At 42.9% G+C, this 16,246-nt stretch overlaps 9 protein-coding genes across 9 annotated transcripts; 3 read left to right on the forward strand and 6 right to left on the reverse strand.

Annotated features, from left to right (window-relative positions):
- Positions 1–1,184: 1,184 nt before the first annotated feature.
- On the reverse strand, positions 1,185–1,656 carry Bfra_007153 (uncharacterized protein; the record flags this gene model as incomplete). Its single annotated transcript, XM_037337527.1, has 3 exons — positions 1,185–1,256; positions 1,303–1,503; positions 1,555–1,656. 3 exons carry the CDS (start codon positions 1,654–1,656, stop codon positions 1,185–1,187), a joined length of 375 nt encoding a protein of 124 aa, XP_037186907.1.
- A 68-nt stretch (positions 1,657–1,724) lies between these two features.
- On the reverse strand, positions 1,725–2,172 carry Bfra_007154 (putative mfs monocarboxylate protein; the record flags this gene model as incomplete). The annotated part of the gene is given in 2 exon segments (XM_037337528.1): positions 1,725–1,942; positions 1,962–2,172. The coding sequence occupies 2 exon segments, from the start codon at positions 2,170–2,172 to the stop codon at positions 1,725–1,727; spliced, it is 429 nt and encodes a 142-aa protein (XP_037186908.1).
- Positions 2,173–2,193: 21 nt separating this feature from the next.
- Positions 2,194–2,636, reverse strand: Bfra_007155 (putative mfs monocarboxylate protein; the record flags this gene model as incomplete). Its single annotated transcript, XM_037337529.1, has 2 exons — positions 2,194–2,378; positions 2,531–2,636. 2 exons carry the CDS (start codon positions 2,634–2,636, stop codon positions 2,194–2,196), a joined length of 291 nt encoding a protein of 96 aa, XP_037186909.1.
- A 351-nt stretch (positions 2,637–2,987) lies between these two features.
- Bfra_007156 (putative c6 zinc finger domain-containing protein) lies at positions 2,988–5,501 on the forward strand (the record flags this gene model as incomplete). The annotated part of the gene is made up of 6 exons (XM_037337530.1): positions 2,988–3,005; positions 3,297–3,418; positions 3,476–3,573; positions 3,634–3,740; positions 3,788–4,396; positions 4,452–5,501. The coding sequence occupies 6 exons, from the start codon at positions 2,988–2,990 to the stop codon at positions 5,499–5,501; spliced, it is 2,004 nt and encodes a 667-aa protein (XP_037186910.1).
- Positions 5,502–6,202: 701 nt separating this feature from the next.
- Positions 6,203–7,475, forward strand: Bfra_007157 (putative protein kinase-like domain protein; the record flags this gene model as incomplete). The annotated part of the gene is made up of 2 exons (XM_037337531.1): positions 6,203–6,683; positions 6,745–7,475. The coding sequence occupies 2 exons, from the start codon at positions 6,203–6,205 to the stop codon at positions 7,473–7,475; spliced, it is 1,212 nt and encodes a 403-aa protein (XP_037186911.1).
- Positions 7,476–8,066: 591 nt separating this feature from the next.
- Bfra_007158 (uncharacterized protein) lies at positions 8,067–8,561 on the reverse strand (the record flags this gene model as incomplete). Its single annotated transcript, XM_037337532.1, has 1 exon — positions 8,067–8,561. The coding sequence occupies one exon, from the start codon at positions 8,559–8,561 to the stop codon at positions 8,067–8,069; it is 495 nt and encodes a 164-aa protein (XP_037186912.1).
- A 706-nt stretch (positions 8,562–9,267) lies between these two features.
- On the forward strand, positions 9,268–9,690 carry Bfra_007159 (uncharacterized protein; the record flags this gene model as incomplete). The annotated part of the gene is made up of 1 exon (XM_037337533.1): positions 9,268–9,690. One exon carries the CDS (start codon positions 9,268–9,270, stop codon positions 9,688–9,690), a length of 423 nt encoding a protein of 140 aa, XP_037186913.1.
- Positions 9,691–10,045: 355 nt separating this feature from the next.
- Positions 10,046–11,197, reverse strand: Bfra_007160 (putative nrps-like enzyme protein; the record flags this gene model as incomplete). The annotated part of the gene is made up of 2 exons (XM_037337534.1): positions 10,046–10,319; positions 10,584–11,197. The coding sequence occupies 2 exons, from the start codon at positions 11,195–11,197 to the stop codon at positions 10,046–10,048; spliced, it is 888 nt and encodes a 295-aa protein (XP_037186914.1).
- Positions 11,198–13,012: 1,815 nt separating this feature from the next.
- Positions 13,013–14,653, reverse strand: Bfra_007161 (uncharacterized protein; the record flags this gene model as incomplete). Its single annotated transcript, XM_037337535.1, has 1 exon — positions 13,013–14,653. The coding sequence occupies one exon, from the start codon at positions 14,651–14,653 to the stop codon at positions 13,013–13,015; it is 1,641 nt and encodes a 546-aa protein (XP_037186915.1).
- Between the last annotated feature and the right edge of the window lie 1,593 nt (positions 14,654–16,246).

Consider the following 16,246-nt stretch of genomic DNA (forward strand, 5'->3'; position numbering starts at 1 on the left):
AGTGAGAGACGCATTGTCAATTTAAATGAAGGTAGTTTGATTGTGTATAAGAATTTAAAAGAATGTGATATGTCGACTAATGTTCGACAAATTTTGTTTGTGATGATGGAAAATCGAAGGTATCTTGGTATGGCAGATAGAGAAGATGATTAAAAAAAAAGCAAACACATTATATCTTCATCTACTTATAGAAATTATCATCCGATATTCTCATGACACCCTTCAGTTCATGAGTCTGACAATTTTCAAATACTCCCCTCGGACCCCTCAATGTTCGGTCAAACACTGAGTTGTTGATGTACGCAGGTACATTCTACTACTGAACACTGCCGTATCAATGTAATGAGGCATTTCAAGAAGACGGAACTTTGCGTTGTTAGCACAAGCACGTTTTGAAGATCTGAAGATCCGACGGTCTGGGGACGCATGTGGGGAAATCAGATGAATGAGGTTTTTTTTTGTTTGAGGGGTAGTGCTCGGACATAGGATGGACGATATGAAACGTGATGAGGATTCGGAGTTTTGATACAGCCTTAATACATATTTCTTTTTTGGCTGTGCAGATATAGAGTGATGATCGATTGAAGATCAGACGATTCCAGGAATTAATTTCTTAATCTGTTGCGATTGGCATATAAAACTTTACCTTGACATGACCACAACAACGAGATCCAAGCAATCGCTCCTGAGTAATGAACAACATTATGGAATCTAATCTAGAAAGGCTTCATGCTCATCCAAACTCTAACTTGACACTCAGAGTATCCAACAGTCTGGATCGCAGTTCAACAAAATAAGGGGTTCAATGTCTAAAAATAGTTAGAGAGTCGAAAATAGTTCAATGTTCTAATCAAATTCATCATCTCAGATGATTTGAATTTTCCAATTGGTTTGTGGGATTTAATAATCTTCATTGTTGGACTGTAGTACGGACTGTAGGACACTCTGCTTATACCTGATGTTTTGGCCTTGGCTCTTTTGGCGCATTGAACATCCAGCCTGTCATCTACCGGTATTGATTCGGTACTGAATTTGTACTGTAATGTAGCACGTCAGATCACCATGAGCTTGCGATTATGCTTGAATGCTTAGATTGAATTTTGTATGGTACAGACTTAGAGTGGGCTAAGAGTACCAAAGAGTACCCTAACAAAGTTCATATCCTCCCTTTGAGATTAGTAAGTTCACAGTGCGGGCATATGATATAATAATTTGGAAATATTTTGGACGGTAACCCCTGCACGAACATGGAGAACCTATTAGAACATCGAAAGATCGTGTTTTGTTGCCTGATTCAGATACTGGACATCTTTGAAGGTAGAGATTATGCATGGAATTATATCTTCGACCTAGGCCTTCGCCAGTAATTGGCTGTTGAGCTGTATTCGTGCGGCTAGAAATACCAATCCTCCTAAAAGCATCATCAGTCCGGAAAACAGCGACATTCCAAGGTAACCTCAAACATCGAGAATCTTTCCATTTATAGGTGAGCCCACAAGCCCGCTGCTAGAGTTAGCTAAGTTTGGATCTGCGGGATAGTGGGCGGAAACTTACACGATTGAGAGAAACGACATGACGGAACCCATGGCAATTCCAAATTGCGTCTGCGGTACCAGTCTTGCCGCACAAACTCCTTGAAGACTGATAATTGCCCATGAACTAAATCCATAAGCCAGAGAAAAGATGGTGATTCTAGCTACAGAAGTAGCTTTTATCATGCATGTTCAGACTAAGCCGGAGGAAATCGCAGCAATAGCGGCAATGTTGTAACATCCAAATCGGTCCGCCAATAGACCCGGAATGATACGACCAAATAGACTTACTGCATTGATAATGCTAATTGTATAGAACGCAAAATTACCATCCAACCCAAGAGACAACGCCCAAGGCTCGATGTAGAAGAAAGACGCGAAGAGGCCAAAGTAAACAAAGAAAAGTCCAACTGAGAGTAAAATAAGGACGAGATCCTGATACTACAATTCCAAGTGCCAGGCCTCGATATTTGGTGAAGTATTGAGCCGCTATGGTAAAGGCGGGAAGAAGAATAGATGCAATGCCGATACCGAGTAAAAAGCCTTGAGCAAGAAAGAATTGGTAGTACTCCTTGCAGAGAGAAGCCATGAATAGAGCAAGAAGCATCACAGCACTGCCTCCATCTACCAATAGCTGCATTTTTCTCGGTCGAGGTTTCGATCATGGTGGATTTAACTTGCGAACCTTTGGGTCATATTTGTCATTTAGATATCCAGCGATAAATGTTCCACCAAACATGCAAAAAAACATTAAAAGATCCAAACCATGGAATATCCGATGCAGATTTATCGGCGAGCATATTTCTCTCATAGTACTCTTAAAAAACTCCAAAAGCGTTATGAAACCTACTGAACAGAACATTATCGAGAATGCACCGATGACCGCAATACATGATTGAGTATTGGCGTGTGGTCAATAAGAGATATATCAAACATGGAAAGGCAGCATAGCATCTACTTCTATTCTGAATCATGAGTACCTCCCACTAAAAGCTCACTCGGCGGTTCGCTGCATGTTACTTTTGAGTCTGAGAATATTGGTGACTTGGGCGACTCGGCGTTGTACCTCGTTGCAACACTACTTGAACCCATCGGCTGAGGCATTGTATGTCTTGTACAATGATGTTGTGGTGGTATGAAATTGATGCTATCTACTCACCTCGAGAGCAAACTTACTTATAGTTGGAATAATCCACGAGAAATGGAGCTCGGAAAGGTCATATCTCATCAAGATATATCGGAGGTTCCATGGCTTGTGGAATTGAAGCAAAGCCATACAAAGTATGTAGTGTAGATTATTAGAGTAGACTATGATTGAATCGTCTTGAGAATCTTCCTCCTTAGATGTACGATTGGTACGGTGGGTGAGATTCACATCTTGATCGTTCACATTTGAAGCCGATAAGAAAAGTGGACCGGACAGCCCGAGATTCCGCGGAAATTGAGGTCCTCACCATGGACAACCCCGAACTAGTATTTTGGTATCATCATCATGTGCGACAACGTCTTCCACTTTCTCACACTCGCAATACTACCGTCAATTAATCCAATAAACCCTCGGATTTCATATTCGTGGAAGTTTTAGTTTGCTGGCATTGAATCGGCATGAAGCGATCCTCACCAATCCATCCATCTCAGGACGGGCGTAAGGAGAAAATAGCTCGTCGACAGGACCCTGTCTCATGCCAGTTTTGTCGGACCAAAAAACTCAAGGCAAGATTGCGACTCCAAGAAGAATAAAGAATCGCACTCTGACCTCAACAGTGTGATCGAAACTTTCCATGCAGTAATTGCAGAGCTCGCAGACTCCCCTGCGTATCAGCTGCAGGTCAACCAGACGTCCCAAGTTCCCAGCCGATCCATTCTTTCTCGGCAGGTTCATCAAGGTTAGTGCTGCTATTTCAATGCATTCTAGTAGTCTTATCTGATTATTACTACGATAGTCAAGGGATTGAGGAGTTGAACGCCCGCCTGAAAAGGTTAGAGGAACTTCTAGAAAAAAATATCAATGTATCGGGAAGTTCGAAAGATACCGCATCTGGTATTGTTTTTCTCTTGCAAATACTCTTTTATTAAATCTGGGCTGACAAAGGTTTAATAGTCTCAACACAAGAAACGCCTGCAAAAGATGCTCAAATCACAAATACAGTCTCGTGGTTAGAATCTGATGCTTTCGAGCACCGGGGCCTCCATGAGTCAACAAACAATGTATTTTCGCTTTCCCAAAACTAACCTGCGAAACGCTAATCGGATAGAATCTTCTCTGTTACGATGATGAAATCACACAAACTTTCGCTGCTTCCTTTTTAGGTACGTCGGCCACTACTGTACGAACAGGTGTCGACGCACAAAGTTTACGTTCGCTTCCGTCTAGGAAGCATGCGAGAGTTCTTTTTGACTATTTCATCGATAATATCGTTTGGATCTACCACATAATTCATATACCAACTCTCGAGTCTCATCTGAACGGATTATATGATGATCTTGACCAGAACTTACAGCCTCAAAGCGATCATGTTGCTCTTCTCTCTGCAGTCTTTGCATTGAGTGTATATTTTCAAGGCGCTGAGCCTCTATCAGAAACTCGTCGTTGGACTTTGTTGGCTCAAAAAGCACTGTGCGCTGCTAATTTTATCGGAAAGCCCACAGTGGAGTCAATACAAGCAGTACTGTTGATAGCTCAACATCTTTTGCCTAATATTGGAGGCATTGCTACTTTCCGAGTCCTGTTTACTACGGCAATGCATTCAGCACGTTCACTTGGATTCGATCAACTTGATTCTACCCAAAGCAAGAAGCGGAGACTTGGGAAAGAATTGAATTATGTTGAACTCGAAACTAAACGCAGGATCTGGTGGCATATTGTTTCTACTGATTGGCAAGTTCACTTATACCATCTTGCATGCCGTGTCTAACCAGTATAGGATCATGTCTTTCATGAGTGGTCCGCAAAGCGGCACATATATGATTCACCCACAACAGATGAAATGCGATTATCCAAGCAATGTCAATGATGTTGACATTGGTCCTCCAGGAGACTATAAGCAACCTACATATATGGAAACTGACATGACATACTCTACATTCAGGTATCAGCTCTCGATAATTTGTCGGGAAATTGTCGACGCGATGCAAGACCTTAGCTGTGAGATACATGAGCTGCCCTACGAAACGGTATTGAATTTTGATAGGAAGCTGATTAGCATGGTTTCTGAAATTCCTCCGGCTTTTCGCATGGATGCTAAAAGTCGAGCCCAACACAAAAATTTAGATGCAAAACACCCTTTCTTGGCAGTACAAAGGACTGCTGGACATTTTGGGGTTCAGACCAGATTCACACGAATTCATCGGCCTTACCTTGCGCGAGGTGCCCATGACCCACGATTCTCTTACAGTCGAATGGTTTGCCTTCGATCTGCTCGCTCAGTAATTGAACTGGGAACAGAGCTTACTGACTGGGGCAAGAAGCAAAATTTCCAGCCATTCAGGATGTGGACAGTAACGCATCACATTTTTGTGGCTACTGTCATATTAGTAATGGACTTCTGCTTGAACAAAGATGATCCACGGTCAGAGGAAAGGAAAGCTGAGATAATGGATGCGTTTAAAATGCTTGAGAGTTGTCAAGAAACCAGTACCATAGCGAGGAGAGGTCTTGAACAACTTCGAGATATTCTACGAAGGGGGGCATCATCTACTGAAGAAGCTTTAGCCGAAGTACAGAATCACAGAGATGCGGCCCGCGATGCATCAAGCTCTATAAATTCATCCAAGCAACGTCATTCGGAGTTCCGAATGCCAGAACCAATGGCTCCTTTCCCTGGCCTTAATATCAATGACCCATGTTCAAGAGTAGATTGGGAGAATGTCGACTTCGATACTATCGAAGATATCAATTTTGATACCGATTTCTCAGCTAGTGACTTCGAAGCACTTTTTCACAACGAAATGGCACCGCAATGTGGTTAATTTCCATTCAACAATTATACCTTGGAATGTCTTCGAGCGGTGAACATCGTGATACAAATTCTCTTGAAGATGATATTTATCAATGTTTTACACTTGAAACATTTATTACATTTCCATATAACAACGGTGCCATAATCAAAACTTCAAAATGACAAGGTATCAAACGCTCCTTCCCTCGATTTCACTCAAGTCACGTGTCGTGGGTCAAGTTGGCGCCTCAGCCACGGTCAGATCCAACAATGAAATTGCATCAAGAGTGGCGTAATGAGTCGCCGCTCGTTCACTTCATTCAAGTCATTCACCGATTCTTGGTGCGCTGAGGAGCAAATCTTGACATCAATTAGGCCATGACATAGCGTGAATTAGTGTTAGTTGGCACAGTTGTGACCCCCGATGGATAAAAATTGAAACACGTGAGGATTTCTCAGGGAAGCGCCAACCTAAAAGGCCGGAATTGAGCCTCATAATTATTACTGCAGGCGTTTCGATGTTGGGTATTCGGACAGGGGTGAATCACAATCACCCAACAAACACCAACATTTGAGTCTGGAATCAATATATATCATACCCCATTTACACCCATCATTGCGGCATTTTCTCACAAATACACTCATATTAGCAGCTTTATTTAGCCATTCATTCTTTTAAAGACTTTCATTGAACTTTTCATTTTTATATATCCATTCAAATTAACCGATAACATGCCTTCCTTTACCGAAAACCCCTCATCCGCAACCATTCAAACCGCTTTTCAACTCCAGCACCTAGTTGAAGCTGGCCATAAAAACGCAAATTGTATCGATCCAAGTACATTGAAGGTTATCAAATCCATCACCAGTTCTCAACCTGGAAAGGATGCGACTTCCCTCAGAACACCTGAATGGGCTAATAGCAAAGAAGGCTTTCAAAAAAAGCTCTCCTCGTTCTTAGATAGACTTGTAAACAATCTGGAGGTCAAAGATCTTAGTCTTTCAGACGATTCTGATCATAGTGAGGAAGATCCTGATTGGCGAGAAGGTAGCGAAGGGAGCGAAGTAGAAGAGGAATACGATTCTGAGTATGATAGCGACGAATATACAGAGTCAGAGGACGATCGCAATACTTTGGATCGAATTAGTGAGGATGAAGATGAGGATGAAGATGCTGAGCCAAAGAAGTGCTTGGATGCAAAGCTTGGTGAAGGTATGGCATTTCCACTTCCTAATATCTTACTTGTGTAGAGCACGATGGCTAACCTAAATAGGTATCATTCTTCACGAGATCGTCGGCCGAAAAGTCGCTCGCTACGGAAACAAGATTCTCAAATCAGGACGTAATCTTCAACTCTCTGAAGCAGACGCTATGCGCTACATCGCAACACACACCAGCATTCCCGTTCCTCGCGTCATCGAAGCAACTACCGATGGAAAACTCACTAGCATCACCATGGAATACATCGAAGGCGATCGCCTGGACAAAGTCTGGAACACTCTCCCGGAAGATCAAAAGAAAAGCATCGCAAGTCAGATTAATGATATGCTATTCCAACTCCGCGGCTTGACAGGTCGATACATCGGCGGTATGAATCGTACCCCAGCTATTGATTCTCGACGCTATGACCTCGAAGGTGGCCCCTTTAAGTCTGAAGCTGAATTCAATGAATTCCTCATTTCACATGCCTATGCTCAAGTGCCTAAATGTTTTCTGAAAATGGCAGAACATTCACTTCTTACTAATCATGCCATTAACTTTGCACATGGAGAATTGGCGCCAAGGAATATTCTTGTGAAGGAGGGACGGGTCGTAGCGGTATTGGATTGGGAGAATGCCGGCTGGTATCCTGAGTATTGGGATTTCGTGAAAAGCTTCAATGCGATGGATAGTAGATGTGGAGAGTGGTATGACTGGGTTGAGAGAGTATTCCCTGTGGGATATGAGCAGGAGTTTATGAACGATCGGTTTGTGGGAACCTTGGTTAGACATGGTCATTCTTAGGTGGATGGAAAAGTGCCAAGGCCTTTCTCTGATGAGCTTTTCTTGGGGATATTAGAATCGCACTTGATGCGTAAAAGATTGTTGTATGAAGACAGAAGGTGAAAGATGTCGGCGTTCTGGTGAAGAGGCATTTGTAGTATTTAATCAAAGTATCCATTTCGCAATCCAATCGATAACTTCTGAAATCCGATTATCATGCTTCCACGTCATTCTATCTCAAACATTCCTTGCGTTACCGTCATTGGTGTATCTATGGGAGTACTATTTGAAGAACAGACAGATTTCGATTTAACCTGAAATTTGTACACGATAATATTTCCTCTACCCCTGATACCGCAACCCGAGATATTAAAGGGGCCCACGAAGAACACTCATGCTTTCACTTTTTCCATGCGCATCCTTTTCATATATTCCTTTCCCCTCCTGCTCTTCTGTCTTTCCCTCCTCGCCCCCAACCCTCACAAAAAAAACGTCCTTCCACCCTCTCATTGCCATCAACCTCAACACACCACCCAATCTTTCCTTATCCATCCCATTAATACTCATTTCCGCCTTTTCTTCATTGCCATCAGACACAATCCCCACTCCCTGCTAAATAATCGTGATATCAAGCTTCAATCTTCCCATTTCCTCCTTCTTCTTCCCTGCCATATCCCCATCCTTCCCCCTACTATCCCGTCTCTGTATTGCAAGCCTACAAGGCTCTCTTAACACATCCCTAACCTCGCACTCCAAATCTCGATATGAGAAATTGAGAGATAGAGGAAGGGCTGCGTAGTAGGATGTAGGAGTCGAAATACCGTTTACTTTGGGAATTGAGAGATAAGCCGGGGCCTTGGTCGTAGCAACTGGAAGTTGTGAATACAAGGAGTAGACTTTGAAGGTTCTGGTGAATGCGTGATTGGAAGTATGAGCAGGGAAGAACATTGCTCGACGACATTCCTTGGAATTGAAGGTGCGTGAGGAGATAGTGGTGCTAATAGGATTTTGAGAAGATGGTGGGCTTTTGATAGTGAAGTTCCGTTTGGAAATGCATTTGGATGGCGTTAGAGTCGTAAATGGTTGTTTTACGAACGACCGGAGCATTTTGAGGGATTTTATCGTGGTGAAGGAGTGACGGGGCTTGACGAAGCTCTACGAACTTTGGGAAAGATGGGGACGATGGAATTGGTATGATATCTTGCATGGTAGGCGGAGCTTCAGGAGTATGTACGCAACTTTTGTTTCAAATAAATATCAATCCATAAAGAAAGTCACAAATTCACTCATGCATAAAAGACCAGCATTGATACCGACGAAGATAACTTTCATGCCTACTTATAATGCTGAGCTTACAAAGGGAAAGCCATGTAGAACAGCGGAGATCAATGTCGAATGTGCTAGAAAAAAGTTGTAAGTGAGAGGAAGGAGGTTCGATGAGTTTGATGTTAAATGAAAATCTACTTGCTACTTATTGAGGTAATCGATCAGAAACCTTACCTTTGTATGCCTCCCTTTTTTATATGAAAGACATCAGATAATTTTCAATTAAAGGTCTTTCTCAAGAAGCCTTCAGACCATTTCAGTCAAGGAGGTCCTAGACCAGTACAAAGTGCCAGATTTCACTTCTATTAAATGGCCATCCCGTTATTGAAACATAAATTTAGACATTGGCAGGCTATATATTTATCTCGTCATACTACGAGTTAGCAACTCATCAATGATAGAAACAGGCCAAGAAATCACAAGGTTAGTAGCCATTACCCTGAAAGCTCACAACTATCATTCACTCGATCATCCCCACCACGACAAAATGGACGACCCCAAGAATTCCAATACTATTCCCAAAACTACCGTACTCGTTCATTTCCGTCTTGTCGAAAGATCTGCCCCTCTGGCTCGAAACCCTACCCCGTTTTATTCCCAGCAGAACAGCTCCACAGCGATATTCGTACTCCCCAAGGATGCAACGCTCGTTGATTTTACTACTACAGCAGTTTCCATGATCGATAATGATGAACATGGCATTGCGACACGGGCTAGAAATCCTAAGAATGGGGTTTCATTTTCCATAGATCTGAGCGATCTGTTTGTGCAGTGGGCTGATGTTCATGATCGACTTCCACCATCGTGGATTAGAAATGATGACGAGCTGGAGGGGGCTTTGAAAATTATGGAGAAGAGAGGATGGGTGGACAACTTGATCTACGAGATAATGATAAATGGGACTGAGTAGATAGTTGAGGACTCGTAGTGCAAGAGGGTGATAGATCGCGGAAGAAAAAGGGATAATGGCAATGGCATAGATTAAAGAAAGGGTATTGTGATCATAGATCAAGGTATCGAAATGAAGACTTACAAGGTCCATTTTGGGCAACGAGGAACAGACACGCGAATCAACTTTCATTTAATTACTACCACTGCGAAAGATCTTAAAGTTTTGAACATGATTCCAAGCAGCGAACGACCAGTGTAAAAAGGCGCAACTAAATCGGGCAATCAAATCTAGGTCCCCGGAAATTTACAAACTCAGAAACCCCAATCCTTCACCCATTTCCCAATCATTTCGTCACCTATTGGCCCAAACCTTTCTATGAAGGACTTGCAACCTGCGCAATTCTAGTGATCATAATCAGCCGTTTCTCATTAGCTACCCATTCAAAAAAGCCCAAAAGCTTAAGTGCTGGGAATTTCTTGACTTCATCCCTCGAAGTAGCGTCATGTTTCTCACGTTCTTTGAGCCAATTCTGCAAAGAGACTTCTTTGGTAACACCGAGTATTTGCTTGACCCCAAGGACAAGGTCACTCCACTTGACAAAACTAGGTTTGATAGGATTGAAAGTTGTCAGGCCTTCTCTCGTATCACTTCCATGCATCAGCTCAACAATAATTTGTGATACACTATCAGCCGGAATTCATTGAAGAAAATTCTGAGCCCCAAGATCACTTGGTACCAATCCAAGTGCTTTGGAAGTTTGCAGTAGAATTGGGAACCAATCCCGAGCAGTCCACTGCTTCTTCCCATCACCAGCCGGACCACCAGTTTGTCCACATCTTAACACATCAACTGAGATACCGTGTTTTTCTGCGGCATTATTCAGAACGTTCTCTGCTACGAACTTGGATTACCCATAGCCTAGCATTGGCAAGTTACTACTAGTGATTATTTGTTCGGATACTGATTTCTTGGGTCGGAAGGGTGGCCAATTCGCCAATGAGCCGAGCAAGCTTACGAATTGAATTGTCACTTTGCGTGGAGACAATAAAGACCTGTCGATGAAATTGCGAACGCCGGCAATGTGAACTTTTTCAAAAGACTCGATGCGTAGATTGAAGTCGACTGACCAAGTATTGTGTAGGATCGCATTAATGATTTCAGGGCAACTTCGATGAATGGCAGGCTCCAAACCAAATCTTGGTTCACCAAAAGATGCTTTGACAAATTGAACTTTTTGAGCTCCGTCCAAATCACCAAATCCCGCACTAAAGTCTTTGTCGGCTTCCGAGCGATTCAAGCGTACTATTCTAGCTACTTTGGAATCGGCGATTAAAGCTTTGAGAAGATAGTATCCCAAGTAGCTAGTGGATCCAGTGAGGATTACTCCAAGACCGTCGCCATGAGACTTGATGATTGTTTTTGCTTTTCTGACTGGAAAACACCTGGAGTAAGTCTGAATGAGGTCTTCCAAGTAGTTTTTTGCTGGCACAAGTGTCTGAGATGTTTGCTCTACGCGACTGGGCATTTTCGAAAGGTCTTTAGGTGCGTAAGCATGTTGAAAACCGCTATTCAAAGCCTTTTTGTTGTGGAATTATCATGGGTGAATATGATTGTGAGATTTAAGAGTTGGCCATTGGGAACAAGAGGTATGGAGCTTTATTGAACAATGTTAGAAAATTTATCGAGGCCGAGGAAAGTTAAGATGTCATCTGCAGGTAAGATTCGGTTGGTTCCAAGTGTTCTGGCTCGGGGTGAATAGACAATATTTATCACACAACCAATAACTTGTAAGTTTGCGTAAGGGTTTGTGCGGCATTTGCTTCAACGGAGTCCCCTAAGAATTCAACTCGAAGCAGGTAACATAACTCATATCTATCAATAGTGTCCTCGAGAACTTTCATTATTAGATCACCCACATCAAAATTGAATCTTATCCAACCCTAAATCGCTTGTTTCTTGTTGCACTGCGTTAACCTAATCATAAGCATGTTCCAATCTGGCCTCAGAAGAGAGGACATGGCCAGAGATTGCAGCAAGAAGGGCATCAAGACTGATGATCGTCTCTAAAGCGGAAAGTAGATCTAAGAATTGTCGATGGTAGTGTTTCGCAATATCCTCAGTGGTTGGTGGGAATCGGACCATCACTCGAAAACTAGGTTTCTTCACAGCAGTCGATATGAATCCGAACAAGCCAGGCAAAGGATTTGATACTCTTGCGATCAAATCCAGTGATCTTGTTGGAAGATTGTAATATGCTACCAAACTGTCGGTACACAGAAAACAAGAAGTATTCACTTAAACTCCCCCAAAAAAGAATGGCGAATTGCCCGTACGCAGCAATATACAGATGCAGGAGCCTAAATGCGTTATAATTGGTAAAAAAACAAAAACAAAAAACAGGACGACCACACTTTATGATCAACAGTGAGGTCTGGGATAGGAGAGCATCATGGAACACTCGGAGTGAAAGAGCAGTTTCATCGTCAGTTCACATGCGACACCAAGATTACCAACATTGATTATTGATCGGAAGGACTGAAGATTAGTGGATTGACTTATGATGTGAACCATAACGGGTTTGGATGACGATGGTCCCGGACATCGGCATCAATGAGACGCTTAGTCATTGACGTCTCTCACGGAGCTGCTGAGTTTGAATCAACATCTGAATTTCAAGGTAAACAAAGTGCAGGTAATAATGGTGTGCTCTAACAAGTAGACTCGAAAGTTTCAAACAGATGCTAGCACGGGAGTTGTTCGCGCAGCTTGTACGCTCGTCTTAAAACCAAATGAGCTTTGCATTTCAAGGTTGTTATTATTGAAGTGTTACCCGTTCGCGAAACTCCGCATTCCGCTGCAACGACCTGTCTCTCCATGTATAAAATCCATAGAAAAGATACATTTTTGGGCAAATGTCTTCCTGTGGATTCTGCGGTTACTGCGTATCAGTGGATACAATCGAGTAGTAGGGGAACGTGATTTCCAATGTTCAGCCAGTTCGAAGTGGATGGTAGCTACTTAAGAGGACAGTTAGTTTCGAAATTTTGGCGACTGGATCAAAAGAGCTTTTGATGATCATTGGAGAGATGGATTCATTGCGAAGTTCTCGACAAAATTCGAGGTTTTGGGTGGTTCACTGAGTCCAGCATTTTTAGTCAATGTGAATACACAACGGACTATACAACATGGCAACGAGTTTGTCAAGGTATCATCCTGCGACATAAGACATGAATGTCTGCTTTAAATAGACAAGGTTTATGACAGTATTTAGTTGCTTTTTATTGGAACATTTCGGCGTAAACTATCTCTCCTATGAATAAAGTGCTATTGTATGTGCTGGCTACTGACTTCCATGTCTCTTCTTAGGTGGTAGGCTGGTATCTTTGGATCTGCCATCAGTTTCTACTTTACCATTTCTTGACTTATCCACAGCCATTGCCCGTTTATTCTCGGCCTCATCCATTGTAGCTGAGCCATGTCTCTTCTTGGGTAGTACACTGTCGTCCTTTAATCCCTTATTGGTTTCTGCTGTCCCATTTCTTGATCTTTCTATAGCCACTGTCTTTTTATCTCCGACTTCATTTATCACGGCTGAGCCATGCCGCTTGTTAGGTAGTACATTATCTTCCTTGAAATTGCCGTCATCTTCTACCTTGCTGCCAGCTCCAGGTTTCTCGACAAGAATTTGTTCCTTTTCAGTCCCGTTTATTGGCGCTCGGTGTTTGTTCTTGAGTCTCCCATCGACTTCTGGGTTACCAATTCTCGACCTGTCGCCGGGAACCATCTTTTTCTTTCCGATTTCATCCCCTAGCACTTGACGTCCTAATTTGGATTTCCCATCAACTTCTTTTCTGCCGTTATGTCTAGAATTCTCAGCAACGGCCGTCTTTGTCTTCGCGACTTCATCTCCCGACACTCGACGCCCTTCTTTGGATCTTTCGTCGATTTCCGTTCTGGTATCACCTCTTGAGTTTTCAATAACAATCCGTTCTCTTCCGATCCCATTTATCGGTGCTTGCTGTATATTTTTGGTTTTCCCATCGACCTTTGGGTCATGGATTCTTGGTCTATTTTTAGAAGTCATTCTTTCCTTTTCGAGTTCATCTTCCAGCACTCGGCGTCCCTCATGAGCTCTCCCATAAAGTCTTTCTCTATTGCTTCTTCGCATCTCGGTAACGATCACCCCTTCAACTTCGAATTTACATATTGGCTCTTGACGACCTTCTCTTTGCTTATCGTCACTTGTTCTCTTCACTGCGTTTATTGAAAGTCTGTGTCTTTCTTTATGTTTTCCATCTTCCACCTTGCCCCCAGGCTTCGACTTCTCAAGGGCTCTCTTCTTCTTCTCGACGTTTTTAATTAGTACTACTTGGTCTTCTTTTGAACACAAAACCTCATTGTCAATCTTGAGCCACTCACTGGGAAGATCATCGATTGTCCAGTACTGAGCATACCTGTTCTTTGACGTCAATAATGTATCTAATCTCTCCAGATGCTGTGCTTTCCTTTCCGGAGTCAGCAAGTTACTAAGACCAGGAGCCAGAGCCCCTTTCCTCTTTGAATCCAGTCGTGAATCAACTCGTGGGTTTGATCGGATAGCTTTCTTACAATCTCTTGCAAAGTTGTTGCATTTGATGAAGGTGCTTGTATCCTTATCCTGAATTTTTAAATACATCTTTCCCGCCGTGTCACTAGTGAACCTCCATCCATTACTTTCTTCAATCTCTTGGATATCTTCCTTCTCCCGCATTTCAAGAGCCCGTTCCTTGAGAATGCACTCGGTGACCCTGTCCTTATCTTGGCCTTCGAGTGGGAATACTGGGGGAAGTGGAGGTTTAGGATAGAGTAATGGCAGAGGCGCAGGTTTCCCTTCATCGGAATCGTGGCTGTCACGTCGAGAGTCATTTTCCAGCCTTGGGCGAGGATGTTGTTTGTCTACCTGGGTGGATCGACTCGGAGGAATACTAATTGGTGGAGACATGTTGATATATTAAAGCAGAAACCCGAACTCTTTTGTGATAATGATCTGGTAATCGCGGTGATACGAGCGAAAAAGAATCGTACGGCTAGCTACAGGAGATCATTTGTAACGATGCCAACGTTGTGTTATATGACAAAGCACAGATTAGCATCTTCATTCAGTCCAGGTCGGGAATTTAGATTATTTTGAGTTCTGGGGGTGGCCGCGAAGACAGATATTCGGGCTGTCCAAGTTTATAGATATTTTGTGGCCAGTGAAACCATTGTCTCGGAACTGCGAACGTTTTTGTGGCCAAGAAGTCAAGAAGACGGCCTCGAGAATGTGTTTAAAGGCGTGTATCTCACGAATAACCGCGCGCTACCATTAAAGAAACACCTACATAGATGGCACTGGCCAAAAGTAAGTATAATGGTCATTTGCTTGCCATCGTTGGATTCAGGCAGACGGAGACCCCGCAAGAGTAGAACCTTGGGATATAACACCAAAATTTATGCAAGGATATGCAAGGAGATGCAGTCAAGCTTCAGCCCTGGAAGAATACGTTCATGCGTGTACTAGCATCAAACACTTTTAGTTGCAGTACAGAAAGTTCTGCCAAGAAAAGCGAGACTAAAGATGATGACGCGGAGTGAGGGGAGGCTAAACGTACGAAAACATGATTAATGTGTTCGTTGACGGTCACAACACAAGAGACCGTTGTTTCCAATCCCTCCGAAGTATTGGGTCAAAGGGCACAGGAAGACAGACCTTCAGACAACTTTACGCTCAACTGTGTTGGTATGGCGGCTTAGCAGCGTATGCCGTGCTTCTTTGATCGTACATCTCAGCAATATTATGCCGACAAAAGAAATACGATAAGATACGCCCAATACGGGACATGAAAACGAGCATTGATCAATTTCCGAACGAAAAGTTTCCAAAATTGAGTCTAGAAATTGACATCCCTTGAGGATCTCGGGTTGGACGGAATGCGAAATTAAATAACACGTGATACATTATTTTGAACCGCAGTCATTGGATCGTTACAAGATTTATCAAAGCTTGGAAAGATATTATTCATCCATCTTCTCCAAATGTCCCAATCTCCCGTTCTCCAAGTTGCTCCACTTTCTCCTATCAAAGTTCAAACCCCTCGAACCCCTTCATCTCCAAAATAAAACTCCACAGTCGGAACATCTTTGGTTCCTGTTCTGGATTTTATGGTTATATCGACCTTATGCGTATGGGAAGTCATTCTCAGAATCTTACCGTCATCAACTCACACATGATACACACGTATTACCACACCTGAGTCGCTATATATATATATATACACACACACAACCATCATCCAATCCCATCAGCATCAGTCTGAGTTTCGGTAATGTCTCACAGCATAATTCCGTGCACTTGGCGATCCACCAAATTCGTAAACCACCTTTCCTCCCAAGATCTCGGCATCCCCTGACGACTTGGCAGCGGCATAGTCAGAAATGAAAACGTTTCCAAGGTGAGTTTGGATAGGGACAAGATGCTAGTGCAAATCAACTCAGTTGAGGCTATGCTCAGTATGCTGTCTTTGAGCTTGGCATTTGACTATACCCAAAGATAACA

The sequence above is a fragment of the Botrytis fragariae genome, assembly GCF_013461495.1.
Source record: "Botrytis fragariae strain BVB16 chromosome Unknown tig00000795, whole genome shotgun sequence".
NCBI classification, from domain to species: domain Eukaryota; kingdom Fungi; phylum Ascomycota; class Leotiomycetes; order Helotiales; family Sclerotiniaceae; genus Botrytis; species Botrytis fragariae.